Genomic DNA, 18,519 nt, shown 5'->3' on the forward strand with positions numbered 1-18,519 from the left:
GGAATATGAATAGAAATTGCTGCTTAAGGTATTCGTGAGAATTGTATGAGTTAATTCATGTAATACATTTTGAAAAGTGTCTGCGACATAGTGAATCCATAATTTTTTTAAAAATCCATAATACATTTTAGCTATTATGTTATCTGTAATTTCTTCAGTTTAATCATTAGTGATTAAAGGAGAAACATGCATCTACTGTATTCTTTTATCATGTTTAAAATTTAGTTAATTTTTTGGCAACCTTTTTACAATCTCGGACAAATAGAGACTCGATAATCATATACAGTGAATTTCTCTTTTTAAAACAGTTTATATTTGTGATTCACAATTTCATAGTTTTTATCTTATTTGTCAGTTTAATGTAAATGGCATTACTTATTTTATTTTCTGTTTTAGTGAAACAAATACCATTTCCATCTGGTACTCCACTGCAAGCTAATTCCATGGTTTCTGAAAATGTAATACAATTTATGCCAATCACACCCATATCTTCTGGTGCCAAAGAACAGATACAAGGAGGAGGAGGAGAAGAAAAGAAGGTGAAAGAGAAACTTGAAAAGAAAGGTATTTTACTTTAAGGTTATTTGGCTCTTGACTGGTTTATTGGATCTCAACATTTTTTATAATAATGATGTCAGAAAGAAGTTTCAGACTTTCATGAACTAGAATAAAGTTAGAAACAGTATGATATTGGAACTCAGAAGCTGGACCCTAAAGGATGTGTGAAGGTTGATCAGGTCGACAGGATAAGAGTATGGCATTTGAGGTACAGGGACCAGCATAACTAAAAACATAGAATGTAGAGATGAAGTATAGAAGCCCATATGTAATCTAGTGTGACTGAATTTTTGGTAAATTTTTGGGGGGGTCATTTAGAAAAGTCACAGGTGCAAAGTTGTGAAGATAGGAAAAGGATATTATAGTCAAAGTATAGTTTCTGAACTAAGGCATGGGGATGTTCAAGTTTTAGAATAGGCTGTATCATTGTTTTATGCCTACTTCTCAATAAATTTTATAAAGTGGAGGAATTAGTCTGAATTGCTTTCAGTGTAACCATACCACCTAATGATAAAATGATGTAGGAGAGGATGTACAGCCCCTATCTACTTATACTTATCAGTATGTTTAACTGATGAGAGAAATATTTTATCAGGGAAATTATATTTGTAGTTCGTTCCATCAGTTGGCTACAGAGTATGGCATTCTTTCTAAATATAGTATGTTTCACTTTCTAAAGACTCACAGTAAAAATTGTAAAGGATTTTCTACAGCTCTGTTTCAGGGAAATGCAAATTCTTTTCTGTAAAGGGCCATTTAGTAAATATTTGAGCTTTACAGGCTCTGTGACAACTATGCACCTCTGTCATAGTGTAAAACCAGGCACAGACGAAATATATATGAACAAACATGGTTGTGTTCAAATAAAACTTTGACAGAAATAGCATGCTGGATTTGGCCCATAAACTATAGTTTACCAACTTTTTGTCCCTTTAACTAGAGATAAAGGTAGTTATTCAACAGAGAAATAGCTAAAATAGGGCTCAAGATGCTATGACTTGGATAAATAATTATTTCCTTTGTTATTTAAGTGAAGGTAGGATATAAACACTTTTTTTTCTTTTTAAGTTCATCGGTATCAATGTTATGAAGTGTTTTCTAGTTTATTTTTGTTTTACTTCTGATGTTTACCCATTTATAAATATTCTTTAGGAGAGAAAAAGGAAAAAAAACAACAATCAGTGGCAGGAAGTGCTGACTCCAAACCAATAGATGTTTCCCGTCTGGATCTTCGAATTGGTTGTATCATCACTGCTAAAAAACATCCTGATGCAGATTCTTTGTATGTAGAAGAAGTAGATGTTGGAGAAGCAGCCCCAAGGACAGTTGTCAGTGGCCTGGTGAATCATGTTCCTCTTGACCAGGTAATTTGTACAACTAACTTCTGCGTACACATGACGCTTTCATTTCCTCTTTCTTTAGATGTTTTTTCCATATAATTTAGTATTAGATGACCAACAACAGGAGCCAGTATTGATTAGTTCAATTGATTAGTTTGAATGTGATGAATTACACAAAAAAGTACAGAAAACTACTAAACTCTTGCAAAAAATCCATATGTTAGGACTGGACTCATAAGGATGAAAAGAAGATACATTTTTCTCAATTAAAAAATGTTTTTAGTTTGGTGTATGTAAAATACTGTGTTTAGGTGTGTGTATTATCATTGTTTCTCATGGAATTTTATTATTCCTCAATTTTTTAAAATCACTGTTATATAAACCTAGGAAACACCAATCTAAAAGTAAAACAACAGCCCTGGCTGAGTAGCTCAGTTGGTTAGAGCATCATCCTGATACACCAAGGTTGCAGGTTCTATCCCTGGTCAGGGCACATACAGTTTATGCAATTAATGCATAAATAAGTGGAACAATAAATTAATGTTTTGCTCTTGCACTCTCTTTCCCCCCCCCTTACTCCCTCTACCACTTTCTCTGTCTCAAAATCAATCAATAAGATATTTTAAAAATATATAAATAAAAATAAAAGAACAGGTTTCATTTCTTTTAACTAAAGAAATATTTTCATACTTTAAGAGAAAACAGGGGAGGAAATCATGGAGATTGAACTGCAGATTTTAATGTTATTCCTTTAGTTGCTAAAAGTTAGATATTTTGTACTTTGTTATTTAGATATTTAAAAGTATAAAAATAAGTATTTTTTATACACACATATGTATACAGCATATGTATATGTATGGTAATACATATATATATATGTATTTCCAATGACAGTGGCATGAATTAAAGACAGTAATAGTTTTTGATTTGCTCTTTCAAGATATCTTATGGGTAATTTTAATCATCTACCTATTTTCTCTGCCCCATGGCACTTCAGGGATATTGCAAAGACCATAGACTTCAACATTGAGATAGTTCTGCCTCTCTGTCCATTGCCAACTCTGTTGCTTATTGAATTTGTGAACTTGGATAAATCTTTACATTTATTAATTCATCTTTCTAGATGCAAATATTTATTGAGCTCCTGCAATGTACCAGAAACTGTATGCTAGACAAGGGACAAAGCAATGAAATTAAGATGATAGATTTGTTTGTGTTCATTTTTTAAATCCTTTTGTGAGGTTCACATTCCTGTGTGACATCAGGAAATCATCTATAATAATCTATAATAATAAAAGCATCATATGCTAATTAGACCAGACGTCCTTCCGGATGAAGCCAAGGCTGCAAGGGAAGTCTGGTCCCGGGTTCCAGAGGGAAGTCAGTGCTGGCAGCTGAGGGAAGGAAAGGCCTACTCTTGCACGAATTTTGTGCAAGTCGAGCCTGTAGTAATACAATATTATCCTAGATAATGAAAGCCTAATATGCTAAGTGTCCGGTCGTCTGGTTGTCCGTTCAACCATCAAAGCATAATATGCTAATGATATGCTAAGGCCGCTCAACTGCTCACTATGATGTACACTGACCACCAGGGGGCAGTCAGTTGACCAGTCCTATGATGTGCACTGACCATTGGGGGCAGACACTCCAACTGGTAGGTTAGCTTGCTCCTAGGGTTTGGCCAATTGGGACTGAGTGAGATGGGCCGGACGCACCCTGAAACCCTCCTGTGGTTCCTCCCTGGCTGGCCAACCTCCCCAGCCCAGATGGTGCACTGATGGGGTCCCTCAGCCTGGCCTGAGCCCTCTCGCAATCCGGAACCCCTCAAGGGATGTCGGAGAGCCCGCTTCGGCCCGATCCGGCAGGCCAGGCCAAGGGACTCCACTGGTGCACGAATCAGGCCTCTAGTCCTATTTAATAAAAGAATAATATGCAAATTAACCATCATTCCACGACAAAGATAGCAGCACCCATAGTGGCCAGGTTGGGACACTGGCGGCAGTGCCCTGGCAACAGGAGCCCAGCAGGCAAGCACGGCCCGCAGGCAGCACCCAGTGACGCAGGAGCATCAAGCACAGCCCACAGGCAGCACCCAGCAGTGCCTGCTTGCCCATTGGCGTGGTGTGGAGCAGGCAGGCCCCGCAGAGAGCAGAGAACAACGGGGAGCAGGCCTAAGCTGTCAGTAGAACATTCCCTGAGGGCTCCCGGATTGGAGAGGGTGCAGGTCAGGCTGAGGGGACCACCCCCCCCTCACAAATTTCGTGCACTGGGCCTCTAGTGTTAAATAATAAATATCAAGAAAAAAATAAAATAGGGAAGAATCAAGGGAGATTGATGCTAGGATGATTATGTCATTTTATATAAAGTAATTCAGGAAGGCCTTATAAAGAAGTGATATTTAAGTAAAAGGTCTGAGAAAATAAGTCAAATGTCCATCTGGTAGAAGAGCATTATAGATTGCTGAATCAAATGTATGCCTCTGATGTTCACTACAGCAAAGTAAGGGGGAATATTATGTGAGATGAAATCTGAGATAAGTTTGCCAAATAACATCGGGTCTTTTAGATCATTGTAAAGACTGGCTTTTATTCTGAAATGAAAACCACTAGAGGTTTTTTGAGCTAAGGGGTAACGTGTTCTGCCTCATATTAATAGGATCATTTAGCTGCTCTAACAAGGGGATGAGTGAAAAAGATTTTCTTATCTATTAAAAATTTATGGATTTGCCACATGTATGTTTTTTCTCTTTATATTCATCTTGTATAGGATGAGGTCTCCTTCATAACTACTTAGGAATGGATGTTGGAGAAAAGAACCAACTGGTCGTAAGCCAGTTAAATTGGAAAAACTCCTCATTGGGGCTTTATCTTTTTTGTTCTCACAAGTTGCAGACTGTTTCTATTCCAAAAGCTGCCATTCACAGCCATAAGCAAATTTCTTTATACACATCTGTATCTAACCCATGAAGGCAGTACTATTAAATATTTATGAAGCAGGGACATTTAATCCCCCCCTCCCCCCCAAATTGCATACAATATTTTATAGGTTGATGTATTTTTCAAAGGTAAAGATCCACAGATGTCATCTGACTTTTGAAAGATTAACTGTATGGTATTTCTTACATATAATTGTATAAAACATTTTTTTTATATGTGGCATTTTCAAGTTATTTGTTGAAGATGAGTCTTATTCATGAAGACCTCCCAAAGAGGGAGCCTTTGGAATTTGAAACTTTGGTCTATTTTTTTTTTTTCATCTTTATTGTTGAGAGTGTTACAGATGCCCCCTTTTTTTCCATCCATTGCCCCCCTCCTCCTGGTTCCTGCCCCCACCCCCCAGGCCTTCACCACTCTATTGTCTGTAATGCATATATGTATAGAAGAGCTTTGCTTAATCTCTTCTCACCCCAACTTCCTCCTTCCCTCTGAGATTCCTTAGTCAGTTTCATGTTTCCATGCCTCTGGTTCTATTTTATTCATCAGTTTATTTTGTTCATTAGATTTCTTGTTCATTTATTTTGATTTTTAGATACAATTATTGATAGATATGTATTTATTGTCATTTTGTTCATATTTTTTATCTCTTCTTCCTCTTTAAGACTATTCTTCAGTATTTCATGTAGTACTGATTTGGTGGTTAACTCCTTTAGGTTTTTCTTGTCGGGAAGCTTTTTATCTGACTTTCAATTCTAAATGATAGCTTTGCTGGGTAGAATAATCCTGGTTGTAGGCCCTTGTTATTCATCACTTGGAATATTTCTTGCCACTCCCTTCTGGCCTGCAGAGTTTCTCTAGAGAAGTCAATTGACAGTTGTATGGGTACTTCCTTGTAGGTAACTAACTGCTTTTCTCTTGCTGATTTTAAGATTCTCTCCTTGTTTTCAGCCCTTGGTATTTTAATTATGATGCGTCTTGGTATGGGCCTCATTGGATGGTGGCCTCTTGTTAATTTTTTGAGGAACTTTCATACTGTTTTCCATAGTAGCTGTACCATTTTACACTCCAACCATCAGTGCGTAAGGATTCCCATTTCTCCACATTCTCAACACTTATTATTTGTTGACTTTTTGATAATAGCCATTCTGACAGGTGTGAAGTGGTATGTCATGTGATTTTTATTTCCCTGATGATTAGTGATGTTAAGCATCTTTTCATATGTCTGTTGTTCATCTGTATGTTCGTTTATTTGGGGGAAAAATTTCTGTTCAGGTCATCTACCCTTTTTTAGTTGAATTGGTGTGTTTTATTATGTTGAGTTGTATGAGTTCTTAATACAGTCTTTATAACTTTATCAGATATAATGTCATTGCAAATATCTTCTCCCTTTTGTTAAGTTGTATTTTCATTTTGTTGATGGTTTCCTTTTCATTGCAAACGATTTTTAGTTTGATGTAGTCCTATTTGTTTATTTTTGCTTTTATTGCCCAACCCAGGGGGACATACCCAACAAAATGTTAAGATTGAGATCAAAGTGTTTATTGCCTATGTTTCCTTCTAGGAGTTTTATGGTTTCAGGACTTAACATTTTAGCCTTTAATCCATTTTGAATTTTTTTATAGAGTATAAGAAAGTTGCCCAGATTCACTTTTTTTCACATATCTATCCAATTTTTCCAATATCAAATATTTGTATCCTTCAATTTTAGTGAAGTTATTAGTTTTAAATTTTTTCTGTGGAGTCTTTAGGATTTTCTATATACAGGCAGTCCTCAGATTATGTCAGACTCGACTTACGTTGTTTCATGGTTACATTGCCATCTCCCATTAGCAATAGCAATGCATCATTTGTCTTCTGTATGCTCCCTGCTGGGGATCGAGCCTGCAACCTGGGCATATGCCCTGACCAGGATGGAACCTATGACCTCTCGGTACATGGGTTGACACTCAACCACTGAGCCACACCAGCTGGGCAGATCATATGTTTTTTGTCCTTAGTTTTCGTTAATGTGGTGTATCCTATAATGAGACTGTTAGTGTGTTTGATATTGCCTCAGAGGTCCCTTAAACTAAATTTGTTTTTTGTTTTTATTTTAACATTTTCTTTATTCAGTCATTTCTTTAAATATTTACCTAAAGCCCTGGCTGGATTGGCTCAATGGACAGAGCACTGGCCTGTGGACTGAAGGGTCCTGGGTTTGATTCTGGTCAGGGGCGCATGCCCCAGGTGTGGGCTTGATCCCCAGTAGGGGGCGTGCAGGAGGCAGCCAATCAATCATTCTCTCTCATCATTGATGTTTCTCTCTCTGTCTCCTTCCCCCTTCCTCTCTGAAAACAATAAAAATATATTATAGATAAATAAATATTTACCTGAAAAGCCTTTTTTCTGGTCCTTCAACTGTAATGCACTGTCAGGTTGTAAATTTTTTTTTTCATATTTGTATAAGGCTTTATAACAGCAATAAAAGATTCAGAATACACAAAGATAAAGATACATCCACAAAAATAGAACGTTTGATACTTAGCATCTTGAGTGTACCTTAATGTATTCTAGGTATAATCACTCCAAATTCTATACATCTTAATCATCTATTTGTTTTTGATACAGATGCAAAATCGGATGGTGATTTTACTTTGTAACCTAAAACCTGCAAAGATGAGGGGAATATTATCTCAAGCAATGGTGATGTGTGCTAGTTCACCAGAAAAAGTTGAAATCTTAGCACCTCCTATTGGATCTGTTCCTGGAGACAGAATTACTTTTGATGCTTTTCCTGGTAAGTATTTATTAGCCATTATTAAAAATTATTTGGGAATTAATGTTCACAAAGTGATGCTTATAATGTTTAAGTTTAAAATTAAATCCTGTGTATGATTTACTATGCTTTACATTAAATGACCATTATTATTGAGATTATTGCTATTGGCTCAAGATTATTGCTATAAGCACAAACATCTACCTATCTCCCACCTCATTAATGAACACATTACATAAAACACCAGAGAGAGTTTTTGCTTTAGGTAAAATACTAAATATAACCCCTTATAGCAGAAGAGTGTGATGTGGTCATAAAACAAATTAATGTGCTACAAAATTATTTAAGATGTAGATTATCTCAGAATGTAGCACATAAATACAAAGAGATGAAAAGTTGACATGGGGGAAATTCATATAATCCTCGAAGTCCATCTAATATATTTATATATGCTTTTACTTTACTTTAGGATATAGAGAAAATCTCTAAGTAAAACTTCATATTTTATCTTATTTTTAAATATATTTTTATTGATTTCAGAGGAGGGGAGAGAGGTATAGAAACATCAATGATGAGAGAGAAGCATTGATCGGCTGCCTCCCGCACGTCCCCCACTGGGGATTGAGCCCGCAACCCAGGCATGTGCCTTGACCGGGAATTGAACTTTGATTTCCTGGTTCATAGATTGGCACTCAACCACTAAGCCACACCAGCTGGGACATGTTTATTTTAATAATCTGAAAGGAAGTTTCATTTCATATTGCTTATTTTCTCCAGTAAGTGCTCCTGAGACAGATGAAGTTTTATAATGCATGAGAAAGTTTTTTCAAACAGGTCTTTGAAGCAGAAGAGAAAGAATGCTTGGTAGATGTCGAATAAAGTTTTCTTTCATTAAAGAGGGAAGATCTTATAAAGAGGATAGACAGAAATTAAAAGATTGAATTTACTTGAAGGATATTCATTTGACTAGAATAATGGGAGAAGGAGAAATAAATTAGGGTAATAAATTAGGTTATGATTTTACTCAGATGTGGAATCTAATGAACAAAATAAAATAATAAACAAAATAGAAACAAATTCATAGAGAACAGACTGACAGCTGTCAGAGGGGAGGAGGGTTGCAGGGCTGGGAAAAAAACGGTGAAGGGATTAAGAAAAAAAGAAACACTCCAGAGCTCATAGTTACAGACAACAGTATGATAATTACCAGAGGGAAGTAGAAGAGGTTATATGGAAAGATAAATGGTGATGGAAGGAGACTTGACTTGGGGTAGTGAACACACAATACAATATACAGATGATGTGTTATAGAATTGTACAACTGTACCCTATGTAATTTAATTAACAACTAGAGGCCCAGTGCACGAAATTCATGCACGGGGTGGGGGATAACCGTCAGCCCAGCCTTCACCCTCTCCAACCCAGGACCCCTTAGGGGATGTCCGACTGCCGGTTTAGGCCCGATCCCCAGGATGACCCAGGATTGGGCCTAAACCGGCAGTCAGACATCCCTCTCACAGTCTGGGACCACTGGCTTCTAACTGCTCACCTGCCTGACTGCTTGATTGCCCCTAACTACACCCCCTCCGCCCCCCCGCCGGCCTGGTTGTCCCACACAGTGTGCTATTCTGTCATTACTGTTACTGTGACGGCATCCAAGACAATTTGCATATTCCTCTATTATTAGTATAGATGTCATCCCAATAAGCTCAATTAAAAAAAAAATACAACAATTTACCACATCCATACCAAACCAGTGTTTTTCATACTTAGTAATTTTATAGGTGAATGATAATATCTCATTTAATATACCACTCTGATTACTAATGTGATCTCAACACCTTTTTAACTATTTATTAAATACTTTTAGCTACTCATGTCATTTTCCATATTAATATCGAGATGTGCATCTTTTTTGCTGTTGATTTATAAGTGCTTTTTAATTAAAAATATGAGCACTGTCATATATTACTATTGTAGTTTAGACTTCTAGTTTAACTTAGATACTGTATAATAAACATATTCCAACTTTAAAAAAGACATAGAATTAGGTTTATAAGTCAATTGATTTGGAGATATATTTGTAGGAAGAGCTGAGTTTTAATTTAATAGCCAGACTGATGTGATTATGTAGGCCTGTTTTTTTATCCTATGTCAATTGTGTTTGATGAAATATTAGGATATGAAGAATTTTGACATTAGAATATGATAGAAAAGTGGATGAAATTATAGGTTAATTTCCTTGAAACTAAACTACCCCTTCCTAATCAAAGTAGACTAATCTAAAAAATGCAAGGATTGTTTAACAAGTACCATGACTTTGAATGCCTCTGTATATGTTGAATGTTGGTAGATTCAAAACCATAATGGTCTGTGCTTTTTTATGGTAAATAGGGTTTTGGGAAAATAACAATCTGAATCATTTCTCAAAAGCAGCTTGGTGGCTTTAGATTCTAGCAGCATATGATCACCACTCTTCTCCCACAAACAATATCAAAACATTTCCCCAAATCTCATATTTTGGAGTAAGTCTATACCTGCCTGACACCTAAAATTCTATTTAGAAGTTTCATTCACTAAATTGGAATGGAATAATAAAGGTGATCTTTTCCTTTAGGATTCAACACGCATTGGGAAAAAAAACAACAAATATTTGTTTACCTTGCCAGATTAACATTTGCCTTCCCTTTTATTTAAATACTTAAGATGTAATACAATTTTTGAGTTTTCTCTTTTTAATATAAATTGTAGAGTCTTGTATTTAGAAATGGAATAAATCATCTACTTTAACTCACAATTTTACAGATTTGGAAACTGGGGCCTGGCACAATTTAGTTACTTGCTTAAAGTTATGAAGAATTAGTAAAAGGATTAAACAGATGTGCCTGAGTCTCTAATACTATAGCATTTTTGTTTGTTGATTGTTGCTTGCTGTGAATTAATCTGGAGTATTTCGTTAATGAAGGTATATAGCTCTTTATTTCAATGACATATTTCATTCCCTTACTTGTAGAATTAACAGGTAAGCATTTCAGCAGTTAAGTCCATTGTTATTTGGATGTTTCTGATGAGTAAATTGAGAGTAAGTTTTACTCAGTGACAGGATTAGAGATGATAATAGCCCATGTGGATTTCTTGCCTTTACTACATTCTTCACTCTGAGTTGTTTGGTTTTTTTGGTGTATCTATATGTATATTGTTCCAAAGCCTGATTTTTTTTTTTTAATTCATAGTTTCCCCTTGTGACTTAGCACATGAATTGTTAGGAAGATATTTACGAAAAAATATTTGTAAAGTGAAAGAAGGGAAAAATCTAACTTTATTTTTTTTAAATATATTTTTGTTGATTTCAGAGAGGAAGGGAGAGATAGAAACATCAATGATGAGAGAAAATCATTGATCAGCTGCCTCCTGCGCGCCCCCTAATGGGGATTGAGCCCTGACCAGGAATTGAACTGTGACTTCCTAGTTTATAGGTTGATGTTTAACCACTGAGATACACCAGCAGGGTTGGAAAACCTAATTTTAAAATGGCCCATGAGGTTGCTTGAATTCTTATCACTTACAATAGGCTTAACCAAGCCAAACAGCATTGAATAATTGATAAATTTGGGGGCATAAGGTCTGTTATTGTTCATCTTGCTTATGGTTCCACATCAGTTACTGCTTCTGTAGCAGTTAATCTGAAAGGAAATAACAGCTAATACTACACAACACACCATTAGTCTTTTTTTTTCTTTTCCAGAAAGAGCCATGATCTATCAGTGCTTTTTTTTTCAGCATCTGTTTTACATTTTAAAACTTAAGGTGTCTACTGGTACATGTTCACTTGATGTGCTCAGTGTCTAGAGATTTATATTTTATGATACTTAAGTGTGGTATAGAAATTGCAATTGGGGTTCAAACCTTTGAATTGCTATTCGGCCTTGGAAAGGCTTTTATACTTAACAACTTTTTTCTCTAACTGTAGAACCGAAAATGTCCATTGAGTTTAGAAGATGCCAAGCAATATTTTTTTTTAACAATGGCTAAAAAACTACCCCACTCAATACTTTTTTCAATCATAAATGTGTGAAGCTATAAATTTTAATATTTAAAAGTGGTAACTGGTCCCTAAAGCACCAAGCAAAAATTAACTTGAAAATAATATTATAGCTAGAAAACAAAGGCAATGACAGCCTTTTTTATTTTATTTTTGAAAATGCACTGGACCATGATTATTTCTCTTGATATTGAATCTTAATTATAAATATAAGTTATGGTTAATTGTAAAGCCTGCATGGCATGCAGGAGTGTTTCGCTTTTGGATCCATTTATTCTTTAAAAAGACAAGGATCTTATCTGTATTTTATTCTTCTCTCTAAAACCTATTTCAGTCAGTTTTATCTCTTTCCTGTCCCACCAGACCTGCTCTGGTCAAGATCACTAATTACTCTCTAACGAAATATCCACGGCTAGTTCTCAGCCCTTTTCTTCATGTACTTGCCATCTGGCATTGCTCTTTTGGTGGCCTCCTGCTTCACTGGCTGCCCTTCTCCTCTCCTTTGCTGGTTCCTCCTCAGCTGCATGACTTCACAACATTGAAGTGCTTCAGACTTTGCTGTGTTTCTTTCTCTCTCTCTCCCCCTCCCCCCCCCCCCTCTCCCTCTCTCTCTCTCCACCCTCACACACACATTATTTCCTTGGCTATTTTATCCAGTCACTTTTCTAGCTGCCTTCTGGACTTCATTGACATGTCTGAAGAGAGAATACATATCCCAGTCTTCTCCCCAGAATTCCCATTTTCCATATCATCTGACCAGAACTCCATTCTCTCAACTGCTATTTATTTTCTCATGCAGCTTCTCCTTCTGAAAATAATAGTGGGTCTACCTTCTGAACATACCCGGAATCATTCTTATATCTCCTCCACCACCACTTTGGTCTTGGCACCAACATCCTTTCTCTAAATTATTGCAAAAGCCTCTGACTGATTTCCCTGCTTTTGCCCATGCACTTTGTCTATTTTCAGTTATAGTAGGCGGAGTGATTTAGGTCAGATTATATTGCTCCTTTGCTCAAAAGCTTTCCATTTGACCCAGAGTGCAAGTCCGAGTCCTTATGGTTGCCTTTCATTATCTTATTAACTGCACAGACTCTCCAATTTCTTCCTTAGTCACTTTAATTGAGCCACTGACTCTTTCCTGAGATATCACCATTGCTGGTCCCTCATCCTATTCAGATCTTTTAAATGTCATCTTTGTTTTATTTTTCTCCAAAATACTTATCATCTAATATACTGTACATTATTTAATGTCTGTTCACAGAGATGTATAAGCATAATGAAATCAAGATTGTTCTTTTTTGTTCTTATTCGCTGCTATATTCCTATCATCTAGAAAAATTCCTGGCATAGAGTAGGAGCTCAATAAATTGGTTAATGAATAAATAAAAAGAAATGTAGTGAAACATGTTAAAAACAACAACAAAGCAGTATTTAAGAACAGGCCTAAATATTTGCCTTCATTATTGCAAGATCATTCCTATCAAACCACCAAACCACTTTCCCCTGCTGATTAGCTTTGCCAAATTAATTGACCCCTACTTGCCAAGTTATACTTTAGTTTTTGTGCAACAGTTACAATTATTATAGTTCAAAAACTCAGTTTATCAAACATAAGTTAGTACTAGGTTTTTAATGGCTGTGGTAAATATCAAAGAGAAGCTGGTGATTTATGAGCATTTTATACAAAAGAATGGCCCAATTAAAATGAAATCTCTGGTTCTTATTCTAGATTTGTGAATGCCTGGGACTCTGGAATTTGTATTTATTGCTTTTTGTAGGTTTTAATGCTGAGAAGGTGGTCATAGCTTTTTACATCTGTACAAACTCATCTTGAAATAGTTCCTATTCCCTATGCGTTTTGTTTAAAATTAGTTGGCCTAAAATAATCTCTGAATGATTAGTTCTCTTACAATATATGTAACCATTTCCAAATGGTGATTATTGGCACGTGTTTAGCAATTTCAGAGGCTCTGTAGTTTTTAGCTTGAAGAATTTTTATTGATATCATCACTTACCTTCTTCGCATAGCCATGCCAAAGAGGGGAGGGGGGAAAAAAGGGGAAGAAAATTAGAAAAATAAGATTTAGAAGAAGGATATAACACACAGGAATGATGGAAGACTTCTTTGGAAAATACAGTTCATTAAAAAAATTGTTTAAAATATTAGAAATGTTTTTCATCATTAAACTTTCCAGCTAGCTTTATACCCTACCAAATAGTATTTTGTTCAGAAGCATACTCAATAAGCCAGAAGGTTAACACTGCATCCAAGATTTTCCACTCTGATTTATATTCAGTAATCATAATGTGACAGGTTTTAATAATAATCACAAATTTTTGTTTCATCTATTGATTTATTAAAATCCAGAAACTACATTCAGAGTATTCAGGTATTGAGTCTTGTTTGTTAAAAGACAACAGTTAAGCTTTGGAGGTTCCTCTTATTAGTTTCTAGTTTATTTTTAGTTCAAATCTTTATTACTTGAAAATTATTAGTCTTATATAAGAAGTTTAAACCTTTCAGATCTTGGCTCCACAAGTGGTCAGTGACCTGGGAACCTTTCTGAGTCCCAGCTTTTTCATTTATAAGAAGATGGTTTTTTGTTTTGTTTTGTTTGTTTTTAATAAGTGGTTTTTGTTTTTTTAATTTGATTTTTTTTTTTTTTTTTTTTTTTTTTTTTTTTTTTTTACAAAAAGGAAGGGATAGAGAGTTAGAAACATCGATGAGAGAAACATCGATCAGCTGCCTCCTGCACACCCCCTACTGGGGATGTGCCCGAAACCAAGGTACATGCCCTTGATCAGAATCGAACCTGGGGCCCTTCAAGTCCGCAGGCCGACGCTCTATCTATTTTTAATGGTATCTATATCATATGTGTTTTGTGAGGTTTAACTTTTGAAACACTTAGCTACCTGCCTTTTTTTTTTTTTTTAAGTTCTTAGTTGTAACTTTTGGACCTTAATTTCCTCACCTATAAATTGATTATAATTAATCATTTTATATGCTTTATTGAGATAGTTAAATAAGTAAATACAATAGGTCTTCGGGTTACGTTGGAGATCCGTTCCTATGGCGATTTTCGATCGCGCTGTAAGTCGGAACCCACCTACATAAAAGCACCTACATCACTCACATGGAGCACATAGTACACAGTAGTAATGAAATGAAACAGTAAAAAAAAAAAAAATTAAAAGAAAGATAATAATTCCTGACCTTTACTTGTGGTAAATAAATAATAAAAAACATAAAGCACATATGTACATATGTTGAAATGACGGAACATTTTTTTTTTATAAATACTGTATATGGGAGATGGCGACATAACCCCAAAACGACGTACGTCAAGTCTGAGGTAACTAGAGGACTGCCTGTAAATGTAAAACAGTGCAGTGACTGCCACATACATAGTAAGCATGATATGTGCTAAGTATTATTATGAATATTATTTTCTATACATTTCAAGTAGCTTAATTTTCTGCAGTACCACAGCTTTTTGTACTTGGGGCTTACATCTGCATTCAGCAAGAAGTTACTACACAATCTGTGGTCTTCATAAGAAGCGTTTACACAAATCTTGGACACTCTGCTTCTTAAATTAATTCTTCATCAGTTAGTGAGCACCTCTTGTGTGGGGACGAGGGGGATTCGGGGTTAATACCAGGCCTCCCTGAACAGTATTTCTGCCTCCATCTTTTCAGAATTCTGGAATGCTCACTACTCCACATGATTTGTGCAAAAGCAAAATAAGATTTTGCTCTTAGAATAGGAATGGCTTAGAAACAAAAAAATAAAAATCTTATACTTTATATAGTCTTATTTTTTCCTATTCTGTTTATTAATAATAATTAATGTCCAATCTAGTGGTCTTAAAGAACTAAGAGAAATCCTCACTTTTATAGTCTGTCTTTCAGTTTTAGTTGCATTGCATGTTCTTTTAATGTGAATACATCATTCAATTAAAGCTGTCATCTTTGAAAACCTGCATATCAGAGGACATTTTTGTATGTTCTTGCCAGTTTCGTGGCAGCTTATGAAGAGCTAATAAAAGAACAACGCTACCATGGCCAGCCAATACGCTCAGTTTTGTCATTCCTGTCTAAGTGTGAATAGAGAATGAACACTAGATAATCGTAAGATGTAATAAAGTTATAAAATAAAGTTAGTTCCAGTACTGTTCAGAAAGAGTCTCTTTAAAGTAATTCCCAGAGATTTCAACTTGGGAGGTAGCTAAAAAAAAGGTCTAGAAAGTTATATTTCTATGATTACTAAATTGTACTTCAGTAATATTTTTTTATTACCTTCAGGAAAATCCTTTTTCGTTTGAAGCTAATGCTTAAGAGATACGTTACTTTTCAAAAATTGTTTCTTGAACCGAGTCTTCATTCCAAATGTTATTGAATATCCTAGGTATTAAAATGCTGTTATATTAAACTTTGTTCTCTATTTCCTTATCATTGATTAAATGGAGAGTTGCTTGGTATATTGGTTTTCTTTAAGCCTAGGCAGATATATTCTACGGTTTGACTTTTATTGATCATAAACTTTATAGTGTGAGTTATTTTAAAGAGGGGATGGGGCATTCCTATGTCAGAATGCTGTTTCTTTCCTAAAGCATAGTTTATTATATTAGGAAGCAAGTGCTCTATTAGCAGAACAAAAGTTTTGGTGTCAGATCCTGACTTCACTTGTTCATTGTATGATTTATTCTCTCTGAGCCCCGGTTTCTCTGTATTTGAAATTAGAGTCAGTGTTATTGTGTGAATTGCATGCAACAGCATATATTCCTGGTTTTTAGAAAATGTTAGTCCTTGTCTCATTACCCCTTTCTGCTTCTTTCCATCTCACCAAATGGAATGGGCAGCAAGTGAAACCCAAGGTAGTTATATTTAGCTAGATAATCCCAACATGTAAGCCATGCTCCTAGTATTTATAAGAAATCTTTATTCACTATAGCAATAATCTAGACATTTATTTTGTATAATGAAACATATAGTAAAGCATATACTGCTTCTGCCACATGTAAAAATATAACATGAAATTATGCTGTCATTGCTTCACAGTTTTTAAGAGTATCTTATATTTTTAAATTTGTGGAATAAATATATTAAGGTATGTTATTTGCAAAATTTAAGAGTGAAAAATAAGATCTTCAGTATTTGTAAGGAAATGACAAAATATATTTTACTAGTCAAGAATATAAATTGCTTACATCATAAAAATAAATGTTAACAGTAAATGCTAAAATTCTGATCAGGTCTAAAGATCAGAAAGTAGTGCCAAGACATTACACTAGAAATGTCCATGGACAATGTATTAATATATTAGTTATATAATTTTATTTTTCCCCAACAGGAGAGCCTGACAAGGAGCTGAATCCTAAGAAGAAGATTTGGGAGCAGATCCAGCCTGACCTTTACACCAATGATAAGTGTGTGGCCACCTACAAAGGAGCTCCCTTTGAGGTGAAAGGGAAGGGAGTGTGCAGGGCTCAAACTATGACCAACAGTGGAATAAAATAAAATTACATCGAAATACTTCAATTGCTGAAATGCATTGGAAAAAACTTTGATGCCAATAAAAAGAAATATATTTGTCACTTATGCCTCAAATATAACTGCCTCATTTTTGTGTTGTCTTCTAGACTGGACTAGTCTGTTACCTAGTATATATTGTTTTCAGATGATTGGAGAAGCACTGTATTTTTACCTATGATTTTTGACCCTTTATAATGTAGGGAGGAAATGCCCTATGTTTTTTGGTGATTTATTTTTTAGCAGGGATATTGATGTGAGCAGATTTTTTCTTTATGCATTTTTAGATAACTTGAACTAGATTAGCATTTAGTTTCTTATAGGCACATGATACGTGAAATTTCAAGTCCTTGGATTTTTAGTATACTGTGTATCTGTGCTATAAATGCCCTCTCCTCTTAAAAAATGATAAGTTAAAAGTTGTGCAAGGTTTATCGACTAATCATATTACAATAATATTGAAAATGAACAAGTGTTGATTCTTGAGAGCCAAACATCATAAAAGCTAGGAGACATGGCATTTGAACATTATTGCCATTTCTTGCCAAAGTAACCCAAACTTGTATATTTAAGGCAATTTTTTTTAAAAAGACTGAAATTTCCAACTGTGTGTTGAACTTTTCTTTTCATTGAGCAAAGTGGTAATAAATTTGGACTATGAAGCATAAACACATTGCGAAGTGTTGCCAGTATAGTTTCCAATAATTGACCATAAAAGCAGCAGTCTATTTTTTTACTCTAGCTGACCTAAAGATTCCTTGGGCATCTAATAAAACATTATTTATAGCTCTTTATCTTTAGAAGAGCATTTAAGATTGATAAAGTTTGCTTTTTCATGAACCACCACTGTCCATATATTAAAAGAAATGTCAGCCAAAAACTTAATATACATTAACATATCAATTGCCTATTTTCACTCACCTTCTAGATATTCTAGGAACAATGAAAATTAACTTAAGAATCATTAGCTTCAAGTTCATCAGCCTTGAGATAATGACTGGTGATTTGGGCTGCCAAAAAAAGAAATGCATCTATGGAGGTAGGCATATAGATATTGTTTGAAAGAAAAGTCTGTTCTAGCACTGGTTAGTTATGCCTCCAATAAGGAGAAGCAAACACAAAAATTTTACAACAATCCTGCATGCCAGGTTATAAAAGGTATAAGTAAAATTCATTTATTTAAGTCCATGGAGTTCTGGTAGGCCAGGACACATAATAGAATTTGATCTTTCTGAAAAACTGTTTATTAGCAGAGCATTATTAGCATATGTTGATAACTAAACACAAATGAGTTTTTAAAGTTATTTTGTACTCAAGATCTATTATTTTTGGAATAAAGAATGGGACAAAGTA

General features: G+C 35.0%; 1 protein-coding gene across 3 annotated transcripts in view; it reads left to right on the forward strand.

Annotated features, from left to right (window-relative positions):
- AIMP1 (aminoacyl tRNA synthetase complex interacting multifunctional protein 1) overlaps window positions 1-18,519 on the forward strand; it is a 29,286-nt gene extending 10,767 nt beyond the window's left edge. For all 3 annotated transcript variants that reach the window (XM_059661778.1, XM_059661787.1, XM_059661796.1), the window contains 4 exons: window positions 397-564; window positions 1,711-1,922; window positions 7,442-7,610; window positions 16,988-18,519. In XM_059661778.1, coding sequence (XP_059517761.1) covers window positions 397-564; window positions 1,711-1,922; window positions 7,442-7,610; window positions 16,988-17,154 — 716 coding nt within the window. In that variant the 3' untranslated portion in view covers window positions 17,155-18,519. The remainder of the gene's footprint in view (window positions 1-396; window positions 565-1,710; window positions 1,923-7,441; window positions 7,611-16,987) is intronic.

The sequence above is a fragment of the Myotis daubentonii genome, chromosome 1 (genome assembly GCF_963259705.1).
Source record: "Myotis daubentonii chromosome 1, mMyoDau2.1, whole genome shotgun sequence".
Taxonomy (NCBI): domain Eukaryota; kingdom Metazoa; phylum Chordata; class Mammalia; order Chiroptera; family Vespertilionidae; genus Myotis; species Myotis daubentonii.